Source organism: Pan troglodytes, chromosome 7, assembly GCF_028858775.2.
Source record: "Pan troglodytes isolate AG18354 chromosome 7, NHGRI_mPanTro3-v2.0_pri, whole genome shotgun sequence".
Taxonomy (NCBI): domain Eukaryota; kingdom Metazoa; phylum Chordata; class Mammalia; order Primates; family Hominidae; genus Pan; species Pan troglodytes.
The window spans coordinates 59,983,182-60,008,897 of record NC_072405.2 but is presented as its reverse complement, the minus strand read 5'-3'; the positions used below and the strand labels follow the sequence as shown (position 1 = coordinate 60,008,897).

Sequence of the window (25,716 nt, the reverse complement as noted above, 5' to 3'; positions counted from 1 at the left end):
AAAAGGTAGCATTTTTTGTCAGTAAAGAAAGCAACTCAATAATAACAGAGTTGGGAATAATAACTCAGTAGACATATGGAAGAGTGACCCTGGGTCCATGTCACATAGGTTTTGTTCTGGAGGTGTCCTTCCCAATAAGGGTACAGAAAAAAGGAGAAGAAAAGCCTGTTGACTGGAAGCCAGCAGTGTGGCGACCTCTCCTTCTGTTGCTTTGTGGCCTTACTTGGTCATCAGGGTGCTCTGCGTGGCCAGCCCCCAGGCTTCATGTGTGTATTATTCAGAGGCCATATTGAAGTCCTCCCAGTACTCTATTCCCTGATGTGGGACATCCAGCTCCAGCATTTGGTCTTTCAGCCAATCTTACCTCCTCTTAGAACCAACCCCAGCTAATAGGGTTTCCTCATTCAATGGACAGTCCTACAGGGCATTTATTACCTGAAAGATAGCTTAAGTCACCATTTTCTATGGATACCACTAACCATCACAGTGATCAAGCTGTAATCATCACAGTGATTTATCTGTGTACCAGTACTGAGGGACTTCAGAAAGTTCATGGAGAATGTATATTAGGAAAAAACTGTGCATTGATTTCAATTTTTTTTTGCACTAAAATAAATGGGCACTGACTTGTTATAGCATATCACATTGCCATGCTGCTCTGTCTCTCAGCTCTGCCTTTGCTTTCTAGTTCTCTGCTGCTGTTCACCTCTACCATGTCATCAAGTCCACTGACCAAGCAGACATCTAACTAGGGAAGTAAATGCTAGTCTCCGCTTCTGTGTGACACTTTCAATATGAAGGGAGGCAACTCTCTTCTCCATATCCAGGAAAATGAAGGGCCTTGTATTAGTCTGTTCTCCTGCTACCATGAAGAAATACCTGAGACTGGGTAATTTATAAAGAAAAGAGGTTTAATTGGCTCACAGTTCTGTATGGCTGGGGAGGCCTCAGGAAACTTAACAATCGTGGCAGAAGACACCTCTTCACACGGTGGCAGGAGAGAGAATGAGTGCCAAGCAGAGGGCGAAGCCCCTTATAAAACCATCAGATCTCGTGAGAACTCAATATTACTAGAACAGTATGGCGGAAACCACCCCCATGATTCAATTATCTCCACCGAGTCCAGCCCTTGACACGTGGGAACTATTACAATTCAAAGTGAGATGTGGGTGGGGACACAGAACCAAACCATATGAAGTCTCTTCCCCTCAGCACTGCACTGCCCAAAGACGTGGGTCCCTCTCTCCCACAGTCACCTGGACAGGCTCTGGATCTGCTCAGTAAGCCCCACAGGGGAGAGGCAGTGCGATCCTGCTGGCCCTCTGCACCTCATGGCTGGGACACATCTCACTCTTCTCCCTGTGCCATAGGCCCTAGCAGCAACACTAAGACAGCTGGAAAAGCCCCCTTAATACCCTGCTGTGTTTTCAGGCCCTTCCTGGTCTCAGGTATTTCTCTGTGTCCCAATTCAGACTCAAATGTGTAATTTCCTTCCTAGATAGATACTTTAGCTATTTTTTAATTTTAAAATATATTTTGTAAGCAGAAGGTAAATATTGAATAAACGTGCACCATCAGTCAGTAAGGGCAACATGTGTTGTGAGCTATGTAGAGTGTTGTGGGATAGCTGCAATGTGGGAGAGCTTTCATGGATGGTGTGGACTCATTCACGATATTTCACTGGTAATATCCCCAGAGGTCACTGCCACATGAATTATTATTATTATTATTTTTCAATGGATTTTTTTAAATTTCAGTAGGTTTTGGGGGAATAGGTGGTGTTTGGTTACATGAATAAGTTCTTTAGTGGTGATTTCTGAGATTTTGGTGCACCCATTACCCAAGCAGTGTACACTGTACCCAATGTGTAGTCTTTCATCCCTCACCACCCTCCCATCCTTTCCCCCGAGTCCCCAAAGTCCATTGTATCATTATTATCTCTTTTCATCCTCATAGCTTGGCTCCCACTTATGAGTGAGAACGTAAGATATTTGGTTTTCCATTCCTGAGTTACTTCACTTAGAATAATAGTCTTCAATTCCATCCAGGTTGCTGCAAATGTCATTATTTCATTCCCTTTTATGGCTGAGTAGTATTCCATGGTGTGTATGTGTGTGTGTGTGTACATACATACATATATATATATGTATATCTGTCTCACAATTTCTTCACCCACTTGTTGATTGATGGGCATTTGGGCTGGTTTCATATTTTTGCAATTGCAAATTGTGCTGTTATAAACCTGCATGTGCAAGTATCTTTTGGTGCAATGACTTCTTTTCCTCTGGGTAAATATCCAGTAGGGGAATTGTTGGATCAAATGGTAGTTCTAGTTTTAATTCTTTTTTTTTTTTTTGAGATGGAGTCTGACTTTGTCACCTAGGCTGGAGTGCAGTGGTGCGATCTTGGCTTACTGCAACCTCTGCCTCCAGGGTTCAAGCAATTCTCCTGCCTCAGCCTCCCAATTAGCTGGGATTACAGGTGTGTGTTAACATGCCTTGCTAATATTTATATTTTTAGTAGAGACAGTTTTTCGCCATGTTGGCCAGGCTGGTCTCGAACTCTTGGCCTCAAGTGATCCACCTACCTCAGCCTCCCAAAGTGTTGGGATTACAAGCGTAAGCCACCACACCCAACCTGTACTGTTAATTCTTTAAGGAATCTCCACACTCTTTTCCATAGTGGTTATACTAGTTTACATTCCCACCAGCAGTGTAAAAGTGTTCCCTTTCCACTACATCCATGCCAACATCTATTTTTTTATATTTTTTTGATTATAGCCATTCTTGCAGGAGTAAGGTGGTATCACAGTTTTGCTTTGATTTGCATCCCTCTGATCATTTGTGATATTGAGCATTTTTTCATATGTTTGTTGGCCCTTTGTATATCTTCTTTTGAGAATTGTCTATTCATGTCCTTAGCCCACTATTTGATGGATTGTTTGTTTTTTTCTTGCTGATTTGTTTGAGTTCCTTGTAGATTCTGGATATTAGTCCTCACTGGATGCATAGATTGCAAAGATTTTCTTCTATTCTGTGGGTTGTCTGTTTACTCTGCTGATTATTTCTTTTACTGTGCAGAAGCTTGTTATTTTAATTAAGTCCCATTTATTTATCTTTGTTTTTTTTGCATTTGCTTTTGGATTCTTGGTCATGAAGTCTTTGCCCAAGCCAATGTCTAGAAGGGTTTTTTCCGATGTCATCTTCTACAGTTTTTATGCTTTCAGGTCTTAGATTTAAGTCCTTGATCAATCTCGTGTTGATTTTTGTATAAGGTGAAAGATGAGGTTCCAGTTTCATTCTTCTCCATGTGGCTTGCCAATTATCCCAGCACCATTTGTTGAATAGGGTATCCTTTCCCCACTTTACGTTTTTGTTTGCCTTGTTGAAGATCAGTGGGCCATAAGTATTTGGCTTAATTTCTGGGTTCTCTATTCTGTTCCATTGGTTTATGTGCCATTTTTTTTTGATGGAGTCTTGCTCTGTTGCCCAGGCTGGAGTGCAGTGGCACAATCTCGGCTCACTGCAAGCTCCATCTCCCAGGTTCACGCCATTCTCCTGCCTCAGCCTCCCGAGTAGCTGGGACTATAGGCACCCGCCACCATGCCTGGCTAATTTTTTGTATTTTTAGTGGAGACAGGGTTTCACCATGTTAGCCAGGATGGTCTCGATCTCCTGACCTCATGATCCGCCTGCTTTGGCCTCCCAAATATGTGCCTATTTTTATAACAGTTCCATGCTTTATTGGTGACTATGACCTTATAGTATAGTTTGAAGTCAGGTAATGAGATGCCTCTAGATTTGCTCTTTTTGCTTAGTCTTGCTTTGGTTATGTGGGCTTTTTTTGCTTCCATATGAATTTTAGAATTGCTTTTTTTAGTTCTGTGAAGAGTGATGGTGGTATTTTGATGGGAATTCCATTGAATTTTTAGATTGCTTTTGTCAGTATGGTCATTTTCACAATATTGATTCTCCCCATTCATGAGCACAGGATGTGTTTCAATTCATTTGTGTCATCTATGATTTCTTTCAGCAGTGTTTTGAAGTTTTCATTGTAGAGCTCTTTCACCTCCTTGATTAGGTATACTTCTAAGTAGTTTATTTTATTTTATTTTTTGCAGCTATTGTAAAAGGAGTTGAGTTCCTGATTTGATTCTCAATTTGGTTGCTCCTGTATATACCAGTGCTACTGATTTGTGTACATTAATTTTGTATTCTGAAACTTTGCTGAATACATTTATCAGTTCTAGGAGCTTTTTTGAGGAGCCTTTAGGGTTTTCTAGGTATACAATCATATCATCAGCAAACAGTGAGTTTGATTTCCTCTTTACTCATTTGGATGGCCCTTATTTCTTTCTCTTGTCCAACTGGTCTGTCTAGGACTTCCAGTACTATGTTGAATAGAAGTAGTTCTGAGGGATAGTGCCGTCAACTTTTCTCCATTCAGTATTATGTTGGTTGTGGGTTTATCATAGATGGCATTTATTACCTTAGGATATTTCCCTTCTATGCAAATTTTGGTGAGGGTTTTAGTCATAAAGAGATGCTGGATTTTGTAAAATGCTTTTTCTGCATCTATTGATATGATCATGTGATTTATGTTTTTAATTCTGTTTATGTGGTGTATCACACTTATTGATTTGCATATGTTAAACCATCTGTGCATCCCTGGTATAAAACCCACTTGATCATGGTGGATTATCATTTTGATATGCTGTTGAATTTGGTTAGCTAGTATTTTGTTAAGGATTTTTGCATCTATATTCATCAGGGATATTGGTCTGTAGTTTTCTTTTTCTGTTATGTCCTTTCCTGGTTTTTGGTATTAGGATGATACTGGCTTCATAGAATGATTTAGGGAAAATTCCCCTGTCTCTGTCTTGTGGAATAGTGTCAATAAGAGTGATACCAATTCTTCTTTGAATGTCTGATAGAATTCAGCTATGAATTCTAGACTTTTTTGTTGACAAATTTTTTATTACTGTGTTAATCTCACTACTTACTGTTGGTCTGTTCAGAGTTTCTATTTCTTCCTGGTTTAATCTAGGAAGGTTGTATATTTCCAGGAATATATCCATCTCCTCTAGGTTTTCTAGTTTGTGCACATGAAGGTTTGCATAGTAGCCTTGAATGATCTTTTGCATTTCTGTGGTATTGGTTGTAATATCTCCTGTTTCATTTCTAATTGAGCTTATTTGGTTATTTTCTCTTCTTGGTTAATCTTGCTAATGACCTATGAATTTTATTTATCTTTTCAAAGAACCAGCTTTTTTTTCATTTATCTTTTGTAATTTGTTTGCTTCAATTTCATGTAGTTCTGCTCTGATCTTTGTTATTTCTTTTATTCTGCTGGGTTTATATTTGGTTTGTTCTTCTTTCTCTAGTTCCTTGAGGTGTGACCTTAGATTGTCTGTTTGTGCCCTTTCAGACTTTATGGTGTAGGCATTTAAGGCTATGAACTTCCCTCTTAGCACTGTGTTTGCTTTATCCCAGAGGTTTTAATAGGTTGGGTATTATTGTTCAGCTCAAACAATCTGAAATTTCCATCTTGATTTCACTGTTGACCCAATGATCATTCAGGAGCAGATTGTTTAATTTCCATGTATTTGCATGGTTTTGAGGGATCCTTTTGGAGTTGATTTTCAATTTTATTCCACTGTGGTCTGAACAGTGGGATCACATGGAAGAAGGATCTTTGGCTCTTTCTTTCTCAGTTTCTGCACATCTTTCGCTTGCTGATTCTCTCTGTATTTTGCAGGTGTGATGGATCTTATGACATGGCAATGCATTTTTGGTGCCTGGTAGTGAGAATTTTTATATAAAGTTGGTCCTCCAAAACTTCCCTGAATAATGTTTATGAGATTTAAGACAAAACAAGGTCCTATTTCTACAAGAGCAACACCTTCTTCTATGATATAAAACTTCTGAAACCATATCGTATTATCCAAAATGGTGAAAGTCAACACATGGCCCACGAATGGTTGGCTTTTGGGATGATACCACGGTGTACTAAAGATCTGAATTAAGAGTTCTTTTAACAAAGCATAATGTAGTAATTCATCAAAAGCTGGGTCAAGACAAAAGGGGCAAGAACCTTTCAAAAGGTTTCCAGTCATCTGTAGTTCAGCTAGGCTATGACTATTTTGAACAGGGAATTTAGCAGATGGTCCATGAGGTGAATTTGAAAGCTACATAAAGAGATCCTGTTTTTTTCTTAGCTTCAAAGTAGATGCATTTATTACAGTTTTTCATTTCACAGAACTCACTAATCTCAAATTATTTATGCTTACGATCCATTTTAGCATCTGCTTTAGAATGAGGCATCAACATTCTCAAGTCCTGCATAAAATGTCTTGTTCTGAAATTTATTTATTCCTCTGGAAGAAAAGATGAAAATCCATTCCTTGTTTTTTCACTCCCCCTTGCAAACGGGGCCTGGGATCCAGTCTCTATCTTCTTCTTCCACCTCCTCTGCGGTGGCGCCCAGCTTAGCTGGCTGCTCCGCCTCTTTTTCGCTTCTTTCTGGGTTCTTCGCCTGAACTGGCACGCCTCCATGCTGTTTCCTCTTGGTTGCCGCCATCTTGCCTCCACATTAATTATTTGTTCTCATTATCTACATCTTCTATTTGTAAAGAAAATTTTATTTAATCTGAAAAATTCCCCAAATTTATTACTTTTTTAAATTTTAACTCGTTTATTTCAGCCATTCTACCAGGCTGCAACGATACCTTTCCATTCTTGACTAGAGTCCAGTGTAATTATTTTCTCTTCCAAATATGTTGCATCTAAAAAACAAACAAACAAACAAACAAAAACAAGCAAACAAAAAACACTGATGAGGACTTTTTTTTTTTAGTTTTTTGAGACAGAGTCTCGCTCTATCACCCAGGCTGGAGTGCAGTGGCGTGATCGTGGCTCACTGCAACCTTCACTTCCCGGGTTCAAGTGATTCTCCTGCCTCCGCCTCCTGAGTAGCTGGGATTACAAGCATGTGCCACCATGCCTGGCTAATTTTTTTGTGTTTTTAGTAGAGAAGGAGTTTCGCCATGTTAGCCAGGATGGTCTCCGATCTCCTGACCTTGTGATCTGCCCGCCTCGGCCTCCCAAAGTGCTGGGACTACAGGCCTGAGCCATCGCATCCGGCCAATGAAGACTCTTTTGTTTGTTTTTGTCCATGTATTTGATGAAATGTGGAAAGGACAGAGCACTTTATCTGGGTGACATTGATCTATTAATTGTTATTTCTTGGGTATAGATGTTCAATCATTATATATCCTTAAGAGCTCCTTTCTACCTGTTTTTACTACCTCATCTCTGTAAAGAGGCAATCTATAGAATGCTAAAATCAAGATATATTGTGTCTATGGCAAACTGATCTGTGTTACATTCTGTCATAATTCTGTGACTCAGTTTCCTCATCTAATAAATGCTCATGATTATCATAATTTGGGGGGAATAATATCAATGCCATTAATCTGCATTAGAGCATACTAGAATTCATAGTGTCTTAATTCTAGTATTTTTAACCTTCTTATTTCCTAGTAGTTCCAAAAAGATTATTAGCAAACATTCTGGAACCATTTGTTACATGGTACAAAATACATTTAATGTATATTGAGTACAAACCATGTGGTATCACTATTTTACTCACTGGTGACTTAGCAGTAAATACAGCAGAAGAATCCCTGTTCTCTTGGAAAAGATGCTCCTTATCTAAAGGGAAAGAAAATGAAGTAAATATCGTGTATTCCAGAGAGTGTTAAGTGTGATGAAGAAGCAACAAGGCATAGGGCCAGAAAAATGTACCAGGACATGTCATTTAAAAAGAGAGGTCAGGGGATACCTCTAGAAGGACATGACATTTGAGCAGAGAGCTGAGTGAAGTGACAGTCAGAGAAAAAAGGCAAATCACTCACAGTATTTAAACTAACAACAGGCTTTATGTCAGTAGCAACAGAAGCCAAAAGATGCTGGAATCGATTCTTCAAAGTGTTTCGACAAAAATAACTGTAAATTTAATATTATATAAGCATCAGCTCCTTCATGGATAGGAGCTAAGTAAAGATATTTTCAGAAAATAAAACTGAGAATATAGTATTGTATACCCATCAAAGTGTTCAAGAATGAGGGCTAAAGATTATCTTCTTGAAGAAGGACAAAATCTTAAAAGAGCTGAGATTCAAAAAAAGAAATTCAATAGTGAATAAAAGAACCTGATGAACATATAGATAATATTAAAATATTTTCTATATTCAATAGTAATAATTGTAATCATTAAGGTGTGACATTGAATAAAGTTATACAATTAAATACTGACTTACAATGGAATATATGTTGGAAAAATGGTTATTGAAGTTAAAGTTTTATAATATTCTTATATATCTGAGATGAGGTGTTGGTTAATAGGTTGGTTAATCTGTTAATTTCAGACTCGTAAGTATGAATGCCACAGATACTAAGGGTAAATAGTAAAGTATAAAAATACGATTATAAGTTTCAAATTGGAAAAGTGAAAATGGTGAGTTAGAAAACCAACAAATTAATTGTTTAAATAAAAGCTAAGAAAGGAGTAGTGGCAGCAAATTTACAGATGAATTCTGTAAATGTCCTAAAAGTCAACCCAGTCTTAAACAAAGTTTTGCAGATAATATAAGAGGAAATACATTTCAAATTAACTAATAAAGGAAATTATGGAGAAAAAACTTAATCTCTGTACAAAATATTGCCCCACTGACTCCACTGACATTGCTAGATTAATGGAGGACAAATCATTTTAATAGATGCAGGGAAAATATTTGATCAAATTTATTAACTAATTATTAAGAGAAGATCTTAGCAACATAGAAATAAAATATTTTCTACAAAAAAACCCTTTTTTTAGAAATAAAACAATAGCAAATTACATTTTTAAAGATGAAATGTTAGAAATATTTCTTTTATTATTATTATTATTATTATTATTATTTGAGATAGAGTCTTACTCTGTCACCCAGGCTGGAGTGCTGTGGTGCGACCTCTGCTCATCGCAATCTCTGCCTCTCAGATTCAAGTGATTCTCCTGGCTCAGCTTCCCCAGTAGCTGGGACTACAGGGGCGCCCTGCCACATCCAGCTAAGTTTTGTATTTTAATAGAGACAGGTTTTTACCATGTTGGCCAGGCTGGTCTCAAAGTCCTGGGCTCAAGTGATCCCCACCCGCCTTGGCCTCCCAAAGTGCTGGGATTACAGGCATGAGCCACTGCACCTGGCCAAAATATTCCTTTTAAAATTAGGAAGAAGATTGCATGTACTCAATGTTGTAATGGAAGGTCCTAGCCTTTACAGAAAGGCAAGACATAGAAAACAAATGTTATGACTTTAGAAGAAATACATACAATTTTATTTGTATATAATAGGATTCTCCTCAAACACAATCCAAAAACATCTACAAATAAACTATCAGACCTAAGAGTTCAGCAAGATCATTGGATATGACATTAACAAGTAAAAACTATTTTTGGTTCTACATGCCAGCAACAAAATGCCTAATTTTATTTTAAAAGCAAAGCTCCTTAAAATGACAAGAAAGTATAAGTTAAAAATAAATCTAACAAAAGATGTGCAAGAATTGTGTAGAAGAAAAATAAAATGTCATTGAAAGAAATTGAAGAAGACAGACTTACTATTGTAAAGATGCTAATTCTTCCAACATTGATTTATAGATCAATGCAATTCCAATCAAAACCCTAAAAGAGTTCTTGATGGAAACTGAAAGGATGATTCTGGAAGGCATATGGAATAACAAAAATCCAAAAATAACCTAGATCATCCAAATAGCAAGATGGTATTACTGTATACTGCTCAGGGATAACATATTGTATCGTTGGCCCAAGGATTAACAACTTACCAAAGAGACAAAAAACCGGTATGTATAAGCAGTGTCATTGCTCATGGCTGCAGAAACTATGGCTTCTCAGTAATAGTCCTGGGCAACTCATTATCCACAGGGAGAAGGTGAAATTACATCTTTACATCACCCTACACACCAAAATCAATTCCAGATAAAAAAGTTTTAATATTTAAAACATTTAACTCTTTTTCAATAAGAAGTAAAATCATTATGATAGTATAGAAAGATTTGCAAAACAAATTACAGAAAACTATTAGCCTATCAGAAATGATAATATCTACATTAAAATTTGGATATTCTATTCGTAAGTCAGAAATAGAAGATATTTGCAATATATATAACCGACAAGTGTGTTTTGATATCTGTAATATATAGAGAATTCCCAAATTTAATAAAAAGAATTCAATTAACAAATGGGAAAACACAGTCAATACAGCTTGGGAAAAAGTTAAATCGGTATGCTTGCTGAGAATTAATGTAGATGTCCATGAAATGGTTGGTTTCTGAGTGTGGACCTAAGATGTAGAGTCCATGGTTATTAATGAACTAATTTAGAACTAAGGTGGTGCATTGAGTGAGAAGGTGAGAGGACCAAGAATTGGACCCCCTTGGAATGTAGAGAGAAGAAAAAGCTATGAGCGATATTATAGAGGAATTCCCAGCCTCTGGGTTACACAAAAACCCTGAGGAGACAAGAGTCTTAGCAGCTAAGAAAAAGTTATTCCCAGAAGGAGAGAATCAAATGTGTCAAAAGCCACAAAAAGGTGCATTCAATAAAGACTGGAATTTTGTTTAAGGGCCTGAACAAAGGCAGTTTCATACAGTCAAGGAAATCGAAGCCTTAATGAAGTGGGCTGTGGAATAAAGGGTATAGAAGTGCCATGAGCAGAGAATGTTTTTGTTTTCGAAGAAACCAATAAGTTTCTTATTCCAAGAAACCAATAAGTTTCTTATTCCAAGAAACCAGTAAGTTTCTTATTCCAAGAAACCAGTAAGTTTCTTGGAAACAAGTGAAGAGGGAAACAGTAAAGAGACAGCAGTGGAGATGGGGCTGGGTCATGCAGAAATAAGTGGAAGGGCCTGTTTTTCCTAGGTATTTTCTAAAGGAAGGAGAGGCTGAAAAGATGGAAGAGCATGAGCATTAAATAATTTAAGATCACTCAGGTGGCAAGATGGGGTGAGATTTGCAACTCTAATGATCCAATTGACCTTTAAGAGAAGAGTTATTTTTTTCAGTTTAGATGAGGATAGGAGGGGAGGTAAGAATGGTTGTATGGATTGAATGATACCTCTGTGGGAGAAGAGTATAGGAGTTGAGGAATTTATAGTCTGATGGCTTCTGTTTTCTTTGTGGAGAAGTCAATATTGTGTAGGAGAAGGGTATTCCAAGAGATGAAGTAGGTGACTTGAAAGAGAAGTAAATGCTTGAAATTCGTTGCTGTTGATGTGAAATAGGATCTGAATTGACAAGGGCAGTTTGTTCCTGACAATCCAGGACATAGAATCACTGTATTTTTACTGCAGATATTTTGTGAGAAGAAATGCAAGAAAATGGTGGAGGGTTGTTGAATGAAAGAATAATGGGGTAAAGGAGTTTAGCATTTTGGAAGAAAAGTGGTAAAGGTGACAAAACTTGGGATCTTGAACAAAAGTTCTTTGCAAAGGAATTTGAAGCAGAGACTTTATTCCAGCGAACAGTTTGCAAACTGGAGAGACAAAGCCCCTAGTGTAAAACAAAGGTGCGTTCCAGAAAACAGAGAGTTCAAGTTCTGTAGCAAAAGTTTCCACCCATGTTCCCAATCAGGTCCATTTATGCAAATGAAGGATTCAAACTTGCTGAGTTCTGATTGGTTGGTTCAGATAAGCTCTGAAGGTCTTGAAGTTAAAAAGGTGTGTGTTTTCAGGGAACTCAGAGCATGTGTGTCACCTCTAGTCAGGAAATGGCTGTTTGGCTCTATTTTAAATTTAAGCCCAGTTAGCCGCTTGGGATTCATCCTAAAGGATTGGATCTTTTAAGCTTCTATTTATTCACAGGAGCTTGGCTGAAAAGGAAAGGGAATGAGACTAGAAGATTGTTGGTCAACAGGAAAGAAGCAGATCGCCTTCCAAGTCTAGATAAAGTCCAAATGAGGAGATGCAAGGACATAGTGAGAAGAGCTTTGCTTTAGAGTGTGGTGTTAGATATTTCCAAAATATTATAAGTGATGGCACAGCTTGTGGTAATGAGCAACTGTTGTGACAGGAGGTGAAAGCAGCTGGCGATAAAGGACATCAGACAAAGGAGGCTATGATGTGAAGAGTGAGACACTGGAGAGTTCTTGATTGGATCAGGAGCATCACTGGCACGTAGGCTGACCCTGGGTCTCATGAGATGTCCATTATGCATTGTCAGGCATCAATCAGCCATGGTCTCAGCATTCTGAAATGCATGTATTAACTTAGAATATACCATGAGATTTAAATACATAAGGAAAATAAGATTCCAACAGAGGAACTGAACCTTTTTATCTTTCTCAGCAATAAATGTTTCATGTTACTATAATTTTTTTCAGAAATACAGAAACATACAAGAAAGATATGATGAAAGCTCTTATTTCCTTAGTCGAAGATCCAGCCTGGGTGACAGAGTGAGACCATGTCTCATAAAAAAAAAAAGACAAAAAAAAAGAACACGAGGAAGACAGTTTGGTAGCTTTCCTAAAATGCTACATATTTTACTACCACAGGACTTAGCTTGTGCACTTTTGGACTTTTTTTGCTTTATTTTGTTTTGAGATGGAGTCTCACTCTGTCGCCCAGGCTGGAGTGCAGTGGCTCACTGCAACCTCCACCTCCCCAGTTCAAGCAATTCTCCTGCCTCAGCCTCCCAAGTAGTTGGAATTAAAGGCTCACACCTCCACGCCTGGCTAATTTATTGTATTTTTAGTAGAGACAGGGTTTCACCATGCTGGCCAGGCTAGTTTCAAACTCTTGACCTCAGGTGATCCGTCGACCTCGGCCTCAAAAAGTGCTGGGATTATAGGCATGAGCCACTGCACCTGGCCACATGTTTAAATTTTTAAAGAAGTTTCCAAACTCTTTTCCAGAGTGTCTGTACCATCTTACATTCCCACCAACAATGTATGAGTAATTCAGTTTCCCTGCATCCTTGCCTGCAATTTGTAATGTCATTATTTTGTATTTTCACCATTTTCATAGGTGTGTAGTAATATCACATTGTGGTTTTAATTTGCATGTCCCTAATGACTTCTGATCTTTAGCACCTTTTCATATGCTGACTTGCCATCTGTATATCCTCTACAGTACAATGTCATGCCTTTTGCCCATTCTCTGAAGTGTTTGGTATTTTACTGTTGAATTTTTGAGTTCTTTATATATTTAGGCACTATTCCTTTCTGCATATGTGGTTTGCAAATATTTTCTCTGTCTATAACTTGCCCTTTGATACTCTCAGCATGGTGTTCACAGCACAGAATTTTTTATTTTGGTGAAATCCTGATTATCATTTTTTTTCTTTAATAGATCAATTTTTTTATGCAAAGTCAAAGAACTTTTGGCTTAAATATCAAAGATTTTCTCCTATTTTTTTGAATAATAGTTTTACATTTTATATTTAAGTTTGTTGTCCATTTTGAGTTAATTTTTTATAAAGTATGAGACTTAGGTAAAGGTTTATTTTTCTGCCTATGGTTATCCATTTGCTATTTTACCATTGGTTGAAAGGCTTCCAGTGAACTGCTTCTGCTCTTTCATTAAAATCAATGGAGCATATTTGTATGGGTCTATTACTGGGCTGTCTGCTGTGTCCCATTGATATTTGTGTCTGTGTCTCCCGTTTTCCTCAATACCACACAGTCTTGATTACTGCAGCTATATGACCCGTCTTAAAATCTAGTAGATCAGTTGCTCTCACTTTATTATTTTTTGTCAAAACCATTTAGCTATTCTAGTTCCTTTGCATTTCTGCATAAATTTTAGAATAATCTGATCTATATTTATGAAAAAATCTTGCTGGGATTTTAATGAGAATTGTATTAAACCTGTATATCAATTTGTAAAGAAATGACATCTTTACTGTCTTTAGACTTTCAATCCATGCATATATGCTTATTCATTTTTTTAAATCTTTGATTTTGTACTTCAGTATTTTGTAGTTTTTAGTTTATAAGTACTGTAGATGTTTTGTTAAATTTATACCTAATTATTTCATGCTTTTGAGCAATTGTAAATGGTATTTTTTAAAAAGATCTATGTCCATGTGTTCATTGATTGTATATAAAATAAATACTATCTATATATTAATACATTTGTCTTATATCCAGAGACCTTGCTGAACTCACTTTGGAGTATTTTTGATATATATTGGGATTTTCTACTTAGACAATAATTTCATCTGCAAATAGGGACAGTTTTATCTCTTCTTTTCCATTCTGTTTGCTTTCTATGTCCTTTTCCTGCCATGGTGCACAGGCTAGAACTTGCAGCACTGTGTTGAATAAGACTAGAGAGAACAGATATCCCTGCCTTATTTTCTATGCGAAAAGTATTCACTGTGTTTAATTACTCTAGGGCTTTTGTATATGTTCTTTTCCAAGTTGTGGAAGTTCCCCTCTACTTTTATTTTCTTTCTGAGAGGTCTGTAACTCATAATGAGCATTGAATATAGGCAAACACTTTTTATGTATTGATACTATTATGTGACTTTTCTTCTTTAGCCATTAATATGATGGATTACATTTATTTATTTTCAAATATTGAACCAGTATTGCATCCTGGGAATAAATCTTACTTGCTCATGGTGTATAAACCTTTTCATATTGATAAATTCTATTTGCTGATATTTTGTTAATGACTTTTGTATATATGTTCATAAGAAGTATTTGACTGTAGTCTTTTTTTTTCTTTGTTTGTAGTTGTCATCTGGTTTTGATATTATGGTGAGCCTCCCAAAAGGAGTTGGAAAGTATTCCCTCCTCTGTTATTTTACAGAGGAGAGTCTATAAAAATCCTGTTAAATTTTTTAAACACTGGGTCAAATTCTCCGGTAAAATAATTTTAATTCCTTCCTGGGGATTTCTTATTTGGGGAGTTATAAGGATTAGGAATTCATTTTTTTAATAGTTATAGAGCTATCTCAATTATCTATTTCATATTAGGTGTGTTATGGTAGTTTGTGTTTTTTGAGGAAATGAGATGCTCACTGAAGAGCTGGATCTTTTTATCTTAGCTACAAATAAATTTTGATGTTACCGTATAGTTTTATTTCACACTTAACAAAAAGTACTGAGAAAGAATAATGAAAATCCTGTACCCACAGCTCAGCTGAAGAGATGCATGTTAAAAATACAAATGTAGTTAAAGTTTCAGTGCATTCCTTTTGCCTAATTCCTGCTCCGGCCTCTGCTGTACTTGCTGCCAGCCTGGGTGTGATGCTTGTTATTCCCCTAGACGTCCAAGTAATTGATTTTTAAAAAACTAGTGTGCTTAACCAATATGGCATTCAGGTTCATACCTTTGACTCAGCTGGCATATGTTGACAAAAATGATATTATTTGACATGATGTTATTTTGGTTTGTTTCCACAGCTCTTGCAGTGTTTACTCAACTTCCTCAGGATACAAGTGTCGAGGTTGGAAAGAATATAAACATTTCATGTCATGCTCAAGGAGAACCACAGCCCATAATTACTTGGAATAAGGTAAGATCTCAACTAAAAGTACAGTAATATTAAAAACACTGACAGATGTATCGACCCACTGAAATGGAGGTAATGATTCTCATATTGATTTTTTACTGTTGCGACTTTTGCTAGCAAATAATGCCTTTTACATTGCAGCAGGTTTATTTCCTGTTTCTTCTTTTTTTTTTTTTTAAGTGACTCTATCTGATTTTGGTTCAGTGTTTTGATAAGGTTTATCCTTTCTAATTTGCCTGGTGATGAAAACTTCATAAGCATAACTGAATTCCTCTAAGGAAAATTGGTTTTGACACATATAAATTAAGAGTTTAGTGGCTAATAAGAAACCATTTTAAGTTAATAACTCAGAAGTGGATTAAAAGTAGGTCATTGGCTGAAACAGGAAAGGAATGAAAAGCTTGGTGTTAAACAAGAAAAAGTAGTTCTGAAGTTTCAAAACCTGAATGGCTTTAAAAAAACAATAGCTCCTTATTTATATATCTTACATCTTTTGGAAGCCATATTCTTCCAACATAACTGCTTCTTCTGTTTTAAGTTTTTCGTCAGAACAAAATGGTCGGTCTCAGATTTCAGTGTTCTTAAAAATCTACAAATTTGCACACTTGAATGTCAGTTTTTGAAACATTTTGACAAAATATAAAATCTGTGAAAGGTTACAAAACTGTTTTCCAAAACCACTTGGCTTATTTTTATTGCTACCATATATTAACAAGGCCTTCTTTTGTGCTGTAGCAAGTCTCACATGGCAGTCTCTATGAAGAGTACGTTTAGGGGTCTCAATCTTGAGTCTTTCGGTTCATGTCCTCTCAGTAGTCTGAATTTTTTTGTTTTTTTTTTTTTTTTTGAGACGGAGTCTCGCTTTGTCGCCCAGGCTGGAGTGCAGTGGTGCAATCTCGGCTCACTACAAGTTCTGCCTCCTGGGTTCACGCCATTGTCCTGCGTCAGCCTCTCCGAGTAGCTGGGACTACAGGCGCCCGCCACCACGCCCGACTAAGTTTTTGTATTTTTAGTAGAGATGGGGTTTCACTGTGGTCTCGATCCCCTGACCTCGTGATCCTCCTGCCTCGGCCTCCCAAAGTGTTAGGATTACAAGCGTGAGCCACCACGCCTGGCCTAGTCTGAATATTTTTATAACCCCCTTTTAATTTGATATTATATATTAAAATATTTTTATGCTAAAAATAGAAAGTGCGAAAAATATACATTTTGGGTAGTCTCTGAAGCCTTATTCGACACTGTACGACATGCATCATTATGTAATCACATCAGCAGACTATCTCAGCGTCTACTTTGTAAAAGGTAGCTTTTAATCACAAACTGAGTGCTGACTCTATGTCAGACATTTTACACACACTATCACATTTACTCTTCATAACAGTCCTCTTCAGCTCACAAGTTTGGAAAAGGTATGAGTTAGCATACTTTGCTACCAGCAATAGAAACGCCCTACCATAAGCAGATAAGGAATGTGCTGGAAAGCCATCTGATTGCTGAGACTCCAAGCAAATATTTCAGAGCAATACATTTAGTCTGGAGTTCTGGCAATAGGTGAGGAGAAGGGAGCAACTTTGAAAGAAAATTTAGAAGTGGCCCAACCTGAGGCAGAGAAGGTGTGGTTCTGAAGGAAGGAACCACTAGGCCCTGTGACCTGTGCACCTGGTTGCCTCATCCATGCCTTATGTCTGGTCTCTCTCATCTGCCCTCTCACCTGGTGGGGCCCTGCAACTTCTCACTCCCTACTCTGAGTTACCAGCTACCAATCACCTGGACTTGTTTTCAAGCATGGGGTAAAGTCAGCTGTGAGAATCCGAAGACCTGTGAAATGTTATTTTCACTCTAAACATTCATGGTTACACTCTGGCCTATTGGCCATAGCTGGAGTGTGAGTTCTTTTGAAAAAATATCTCCCATCCTCTGTTTCCTGTGAGTCTTTTGTGGAGAGGCAGGGCAGAGGCACACCATTTTAACTGCAATTTCATAAGGCCAATTCCTTTTACTTTTTAAAATTAAATCCATAATAATGAAAATGTATGTAAGTCTATATTAATTAAAAGTAAATGCACTTTAATAATAGCTCATATAAAATGTAGTTATTTTTATCTTCTTATATTTTTAATTGTGTATATATATATATAATACACATATCAGTGTAGCTATACAAAACATATGAGTACATACAAGGAAGAAATAGAAGGGAAATTAGAAATACGTTAATAAAAATATTTTGATGTTTTTAGATGATGGATTTGTGAGCATACTTCTCCTCGTTAATTTTTATTTTTTTTATTTTAGATATGGGATCTTGCTATGTTGCCCAGGCTACAGTACAGTGGCATGATCATAGTTCATTACAGATTCACACTTCTGGACTCAAGCAACCCTTTTGCTTCAGCCTCCTGAGTAGCTAGAACTACAGGCACACACTACCATGCCTGGCTGACTTTTGTTCTATTTTTTTTTGTAGGGATGGGGTCTTGCTATGTCACCCAGGCTGGTCTTGAACTCCTGAGCTCAAGTGATCCTCCTGCCTCAGCCTTCCAAAGTGCTGGGATTATAGGCATGAGCCACTGTGCCCGACCAAATGTAGTTGTCAGAATTATCTTTAGCAGTAAGCAATATATGAATCAATTGTGTCTATCCATTCATTGGAGTGATAATTTTAAAATTATTATTCTGTTAAATAATTACATGATTGAACTTTTGGTTGTCATATTTAATAATTAGAGAGAGAGAAAAACCACACTTCCTAGAAACCTCTTTTCCTCTCTTCCTTCTCTCCACTAGATTCATGTATCTCCTCCAGTACTTGACACACAGCAAACATGCAATAGATATCTGTTGAATAAATGAAGCCACATTTTAAAAAGTAAATAAATGATTTTTTAAGGAACCACACTCATTCAGTGGCAACTCTTTTTTGCTCCCTAGGAAGGTGTGCAGATTACTGAGAGTGGTAAATTCCATGTGGATGATGAAGGCACGCTGACTATCTACGACGCAGGGTTCCCTGACCAGGGAAGATATGAATGTGTGGCTCGGAATTCTTTTGGCCTTGCTGTGACCAACATGTTTCTTACAGTCACGGGTAGGTGTCTATAGCTCCATTTACAACATCCAAATAACTGTCTTTGAACAGCTTCTACCCCAATCCTATTTGACTGATCTCACTAATCATGCTCTCTTATACTTTCTTTCTGGTCAAGTGTGTTTATAGTCAAAGCTGTTTTATTCTTTTTAAAATAAAAAAATTTAAATATAAACAATCTTAAAGGATATAAAGTGAAAAATAACAATTTAAAAAAAGAACATAAATAGCAAAGATTTGCAAATATATATCATGCTTTCTTACAAACCAAAAATAATAGAATGCAAGATGTATTTATAGCCAAAATGTGGAGCCAGAGGTGGAAGCATAATATGGAATTCAACATATACTACATACTCTAGCCTAGTATATTTAATCCCAGTTTAAAATTAGGAATCAATCCATCAAACTCCCAAGTAAACTTTACAACCACTAGAACAAATATCTCAGTGTTTGCAGGCATTTATAATTGGCCAACATAATTGACATAGCTTTTTACATTCTATCACCAATCTGGTTATATAGCTGGAACCCTCTGCAGGTTGATTATATATAATGACTGTTTAAAATACTGTTTACTGTAGTCTTATAAAAAATATATTTTTTCTTTTTTTGATTATTCAGTTCACAAGGGACATGGGAGAGTCCATTTGTAGGCAGACTTGAGTAGACTGTACTGAAACTCAGCTGAGGTTATTTACAAGTGGAGACAGGCTGTTAAGATTGCCTGGTGTGTTCTCTACACGGAGAGGCATTGAAGGAAAGCACAGCATGTCTGCATGTGGGAGTTCACATTAGTGTTGCTTTTTTTGCAAATGGGTTCAGGAGTTTTTGCTGTATTGACAACCCACAGTTGAAATAAATGAGTTTAGCTAAAAGCATCTGGAGTGCTATTTTGGGCTTTGCTCAGCTTTCAGTTTCCTTAAAAATGAACAAATTTCATAAATATGGTTTTGCAGATTCTTTTTTACCTTTTAGTTTTTCCACGCCTTATGGGTTTATAAAAGAGATTGGATAACTGTTTCATTACGTACAATAATATTTCATAACACAGGCCTCATTAAAAATAGATTTAGCTTATCAACTCATATTTATAAAGATTTGCCATTTTCCTATCATATGAATACTTTCACATTCTTCCACTTACATATTCTGAAATATCAAACTTCTGAGCATTTATTTTGCCTAGGTCAGTGGTCCCCAACCTTTTTGGCACGAGGAACTGGTTTTGTTGAAGACAATTTTTCCACAGACCGGGGTGGGGAGATGGCTTTGGGATGATTCAAGTGCATTACATTTATTGTGCACTTTATATCTATTATTATTACATTGTAACATATAATGAAATAATTATACAACTCACTATAATGTAGAATCAGTGGGAGCCCTAACCTTGTTTTTCTGCAACTAGATGGTCCCATCTGGGGGTGATGGGAGACAGTGACAGATCATCAGGCATTAGATTCTCATAAGGAGTGCATAAGCTAGATCCCTCACATGTGCAGTTCACAATAGGGTTTGTGCTCCTATTAGAATCTAGTGCCCCTGCTGATCTGACAGGAGGTGGAGCTCAGGCAGTAATGCTCGCTTGCCTGCTGCTCGCCTCCTGCTGTGTTACTAATAGGCTGTAACCAGTATTGGGGGTTGGGGACCTCTGTCATAGGATCTTCAAACCTCAGTGAGGAGCATGGATTTATTCTGAAGGCGCTGGGGTTGGGAACCCCTGGTCTAGGTATTTTAAATAAAATGTATCCATATTGTAAAAATGTCTTTTGTAGAATAATATTCTTAAAATTGTAACAATGTAGTTTAGTAACCAGCAAATATTTGTCCTAATAATGTCAGAGGTTGTTTAAAATTGCTTTTTATTTTTTTTGAGACGGAGTCTCACTCTGTTGCCCAGGCTGGAGTGCAGTGGCACAATCTTGGCTCGCTGCAACTTTCGACTCTCGGGTTCAAGCAATTCTCCTGCCCCAGCCTCCCGAGTTGCTGGGGTTACAGGTGCCTACCACACGCCAGGCTAATTTTTGTATTTTTAGTAGAGATGGGGTTTCACCATGTAGGCCAGGCCTGTCTTGAACTCCTGACCTCAGGTGATCTGCCCACCTTAGCTTCCCAAAGTGCTGGGATTACAAGCCAGAGCCACTTCGCCTGACCTAAAGTTTCTTAATGTTACAAAATCTTAGTCTCACTCTGCTATTCTCTATGAGTTCATGATTTTCCTGATTTAAAATCTGTGGTAGTTGTGCTTCCTATAAATTTATGGAGTTCACATTTTGCTATTCAACTATTTATGAGACCTGTGGAAAAATGCCCTTGAGATAGTTTGGGAAAAAATTATTACAGAATTTATATTAATATCACCATGTTTTAGAAATGCTAAAAATCTTTACCATTAAACAAACACACATACAAACAAACATCCTGTCTCTCTGTATTGCCCCTCTGTCTTGCTCTTCCACATACACAGAAGCACTGTAATCTCAGTGAAAAAACATTTCAGAATCTCCAACACAAGAATTTCATCTTCTTTAACAGAAATTTAACTAATTGTAATTATACATACATATTAAAAGTAAAACATTCAGGCTGGGTGCAGTGGCTCACGCCTGTAATCCCAGCACTTTGGGAAGCTGAGGCAGGCAGATCACAATGTCAGGAGTTCGAGACCAGCCTGGCCAACATAGTGAAACCCTGTCTCTACTAAAAATACAAAAAATTAACTAGACAGGTGGCGCTTACCTGTAGTCCCAGCTACTTGGGAGGCTGAGGCAAGAGAATCACTTGAACCTGGGAGGTGGATGTTGCAGTGTCAAGATCACACCACTGCACTCCAGCCTGGATGACAGAGTGAGACTTCATCTCAAAAACAAAACAAAAGTAAAACATTCAGTAAAATGTATTAATCACTTTATTTACCAGATTTTAGAATAGTGATAGCATTCAATGATATTCTGTTCTATGGTGTTGAAACAGGCTATAAGGAGATAATAATACAGTAAAATAAATGTTATTCCACAAAGAAAAACTTTTTTGTCTCTGGGGCATTTATATGTCAATATGAGGGAAAAGTAATTTATACCAAATAAATTTCATAATGTTAGAAATATTTTTTAATAAAGTAAAAGAAAGATGAAAGAATACAAATTTAAAAGTTTTGGGTAAATTTAAGATCCAAGACAAGGAGTGTGTATGTGTTTATAAAACCCAAATTAGCAGAATAAGGGGAAATATGGCAAACTAAAGTAACATTTGCTGAATGTTTTATGACTGAGACCCTTTCATTCACCAGGTTATTATAACTAAAACGAAAAGTTCATACATTACAGGAGGATTTTCCAATCTTGATGCCCCCACTTAGTTATTGTAGAATGTTGTAATTCCATTTGTGGAATAAATGACACAAGTAAGTGATCATGACTTTTGAGTTTCTAATTTACATGGGAATTACAGCCATAGAAAGTAATGCACAATAATGAAAAGTACACAACCATCTAGGCATTATATAAAATTTACCTTTTACTGACTGATGTTTATAGCAGGGCATCTATGATAGCAAAAGAACAAAAAGATTTCCACAGTTGTAATTTTTTCAGAAAGCTCATTTTCCCTTTAGAGTTAATAGATTTGTAAACAGTTTACATAAATAACCTGTAAGACTGATACAGTATTTCCTGGGAATCTATCCTTTTGTTTAGGATGTTGTCAATGTATTTTATATCAGAAAATATTAATTCTATTTGCCCACTTCTCTCTTTTTTTCTAGATAATATTTTGTATCCAAATGCTACACATTTTATTTAGATAAAATGTTTATATATTTATTGTTTTTAAAAATATTTAATAATAACTTACTGTAACACTCCCTATATTATATTAACTACAAAGTGCTGGTAAGTGCTGTGAAGTATAGACTCATTTCGTCCTCGTGAAAATGATTCGGTTTGACTGAAGGCACAAAACACATTTATATGAAACATTAGAAGTGTGAGATAGTGAGAAGAAAACCCTGGGTTAAGCCATCAGACTTCACTGATCTCAGCCACTTTGGATAACGTCCTTACCCATAACTGGAATTGATTTTCTTATTTTTTAAAAAGATGGACCTGAACTCTCTCAAGAGTATTTCTTGGCATAGAATTTCTATGTTTCCATGATAGAATTCAAACAATAGTTACGAAAATAGTACAACGGTAATGAGGAAACACTTTATAGCATGTCTGTGATAAAATTCTTACCATTGAGACATTGAACTAATATGTGGACAAAGTGAAAAACGCAAAGATGACCCAGAATTTATTAAACGAAAAACTTGGACCATGTAACATGCATATACTGGTTTAAATTGTATGAAAATAATGCTAGGCAATGTTATCTCCTCTGAAATTCCTAGGTAAGTGTCTAATTGTCTGTGGGGCACCTCATTTTGGTGGACCCACAGTCCTTGCAATTCCTCATGTTAAAAACTGATCTTGAACATATTCGAATCTGAACCCCTGGTCTTTCCCCGAAGACCTTGTCTGCTCCTAGCATGCCTTCATAGCAGAAGCAGGAAGCTGAGCCCTCACGATTTATCTTCCTCCCCAGCTCCCTTACTCCAACTCAAAGCCTCCCTCGTCTTTCCTTCCCTAAAATTGCTTCTTTTCCACTTCTCTTCTTTATGTGACTCCTGTTCTATGGCTCAGCCTTTCATCATTTTGAATGTAGGTTTGGAAATAACTTTCCAAATTATCCTCCCACCCATAATATTTGCTACTTCAACTGTATCCTTAACCCAATAAATTATTATCAAACTGAACTGATTGAAGATTTAAGGCTACGTTAGCTGACTTTAGCTTAGTGGGACCTTTTCTTTGAAGTTAATGAAATAACCTATACTAAACTCATAGGAATATCAGTAGTAAAAATAAAAAGTTCACATTTATTGAGCATTTACCATGTGTTCCAAATGCTATACATTAATTAACCTGTTCAATTCTTGTGAGTTCTAGTTATTTTCCAAAACTCTGTATAAACAATTCACTATTTGAATTATTTGACATTTTAATCCCAATATTTGTCATGGTGTAGACAAACATCAATTTCTAAGCCACTGAAGTTGTTGCAGAGTTATGAGTGGACAATAAAGTATCAAAATATTTTCATTAGTTATATTTATTCAAACATTAATGAAGTGAAATTGGTAACTGAAGAGTTTTAAATTGCTATTTTACTACATTTTAAAATTTACTCTGAATAGGGTATAAATTAGTTTACAAACTAATTAAGAGATACATGACAATCTTTGCTATCTTGCCAAGCTTTTAATTTTGTTTTCTATTTTATTTTTGTCAAACTTTAATAATACAATGAGTGGGGAAATATTTTTGTAAACAACAGCATCTACCTAGTATACATACACGTATGTTTGTATTAGCTTTATGTTAAAGGTAACACATTTCTCATCCATTTTATACATAAAATATACAGTGACCACATACTTCTATCCTAAGATAAATGCTCTCAAAATTTTAACATATACATTTTAATATGTGTAAGTAGCATTTCCAGATTTTTGATGTTGTAGTGTTTGAATAGTTTAAACATTATAAAGAAAACAAATAAAACGTCATAATCTAAGCACCATAACCTTAAACAAAGTAGATGGTGCCTTTCCTTTTCCAGTCTCTGAAAAAACAGTGGAGCTCTCCAGGGCAATGAATTGGTTTCCATGTTTAATGATGCAAAGTGATGAGTAAGACAGATTCTCTGCTGTTCAAAGAAAATGATTTCATAAAGGCAGTCATTACCATCAGTGTGTATGGTAATGTGGACCTGTCTCTGGTGTCCTGGGACAGCCCTCACATGTGTCAGTTTTAGCATCACTCTTTATAGGGAAAGACTGAGTATGATAAGACCTATTTGGTTACGATAGTTACATTATCTGCTAATTTTCTTCCCCAGGGGGAAAAAGGGGGAGGATAAAAAATACTCAAAACTGAACTGGTAATTGTGAAAAAATCTCAGCCTTTATTGAGGTCTAGGCATTTTTTTGCAAGGGTGACAGAGGAGCACAGCTGTTTTGTTTCTGCATCCCATCTCTAGGTCCAGTCCCCAAGTCACCCAGAGCCAGCCCTTTCATGCAGAGCAGTGAGTGGCCACGTGGCCTAAGCTCCCCCTTTTCTGAAAGGACTCAATATTACCATTGGATTTTACCATCAATAGTGGTGATAGCCTCATAGATGCAGGGATAGGATTGCAAATAGATGTGCATCAATAACTTTAAACATGTTTATTTTGTAAATATACTGAAGCCTTTTTCTCATTTTTATTACCCTGAGACTTAACAAAGAAAAATGATCTAGTTGTCCCTCTACTCCTGTAAAATTTTGCATAAAAAGATGGAGAATATGCTCAGAATTTTCTGATTGTTCTATTCCTTAAGCCATTAACTGAGATGATTTTTGAGACAAATAACTACAACAGTATTGATTAATTCTAATGTGTCCCCAACACATTGGATTTGCTTACATAACACAGTGCTGTTCTAAAGAAATTTATAAAAATATTTTTGCAGTTGTACCAAATCAAACAAAACAACACTGAAATCAAATGAATAATAAAAGAGTTAGTTTTAGTTTACTCTTAAACCACATCAACTTAAAAAATCATAGCTGACATAAAAACGAGAAAGCTTTATTATCAAGAATGTTTTTGTTTGACTATATCACATATTTAATGTGCTTTTAAGAATCTGAACAACTTTATGTGTTTTCTATTTGTGTAGTTTAGAGTTTAAATATTTCAAAAAATATTTGCATACAATTCCATTTTTAAAATTTTCTTCTCCTTTTCACTTTTACACACTGGTTGACTTCTGATTCATATAAATAAATAGCAAATCATATTGACAGTATAACACAGTATCAATTGATAATCATGTGAGGATACAGATTGCCTATAGGTTTTAAAACGCATTAATCGTGAAAGCCACCTTATATGTGCATTGCAACATGCAGTTTTAAAAGAATTTTGCATATCTTTGCTATCTGATAATCACATCAGCC

The 25,716-nt window shown here is 36.4% G+C and overlaps 1 protein-coding gene and 1 pseudogene across 4 annotated transcripts in view; one reads left to right on the top strand and one right to left on the bottom strand.

The window, feature by feature from the left end:
• PXDNL (peroxidasin like) overlaps positions 1–25,716 on the top strand; it is a 497,888-nt gene that overhangs the window by 375,472 nt on the left and 96,700 nt on the right. For all 4 annotated transcript variants that reach the window (XR_010159545.1, XR_010159546.1, XM_519754.8 and 1 more), the window contains exons 13-14: positions 15,473–15,585; positions 18,514–18,670. Coding sequence is in view for 2 of the 4 variants with exons in the window: in XM_519754.8 (XP_519754.6) it covers positions 15,473–15,585; positions 18,514–18,670 (270 nt within the window). In the remaining 2 variants the exon portion in view is untranslated. The remainder of the gene's footprint in view (positions 1–15,472; positions 15,586–18,513; positions 18,671–25,716) is intronic.
• Positions 5,648–6,579, bottom strand: LOC104007661 (ribosome biogenesis protein BRX1 homolog; annotated as a pseudogene).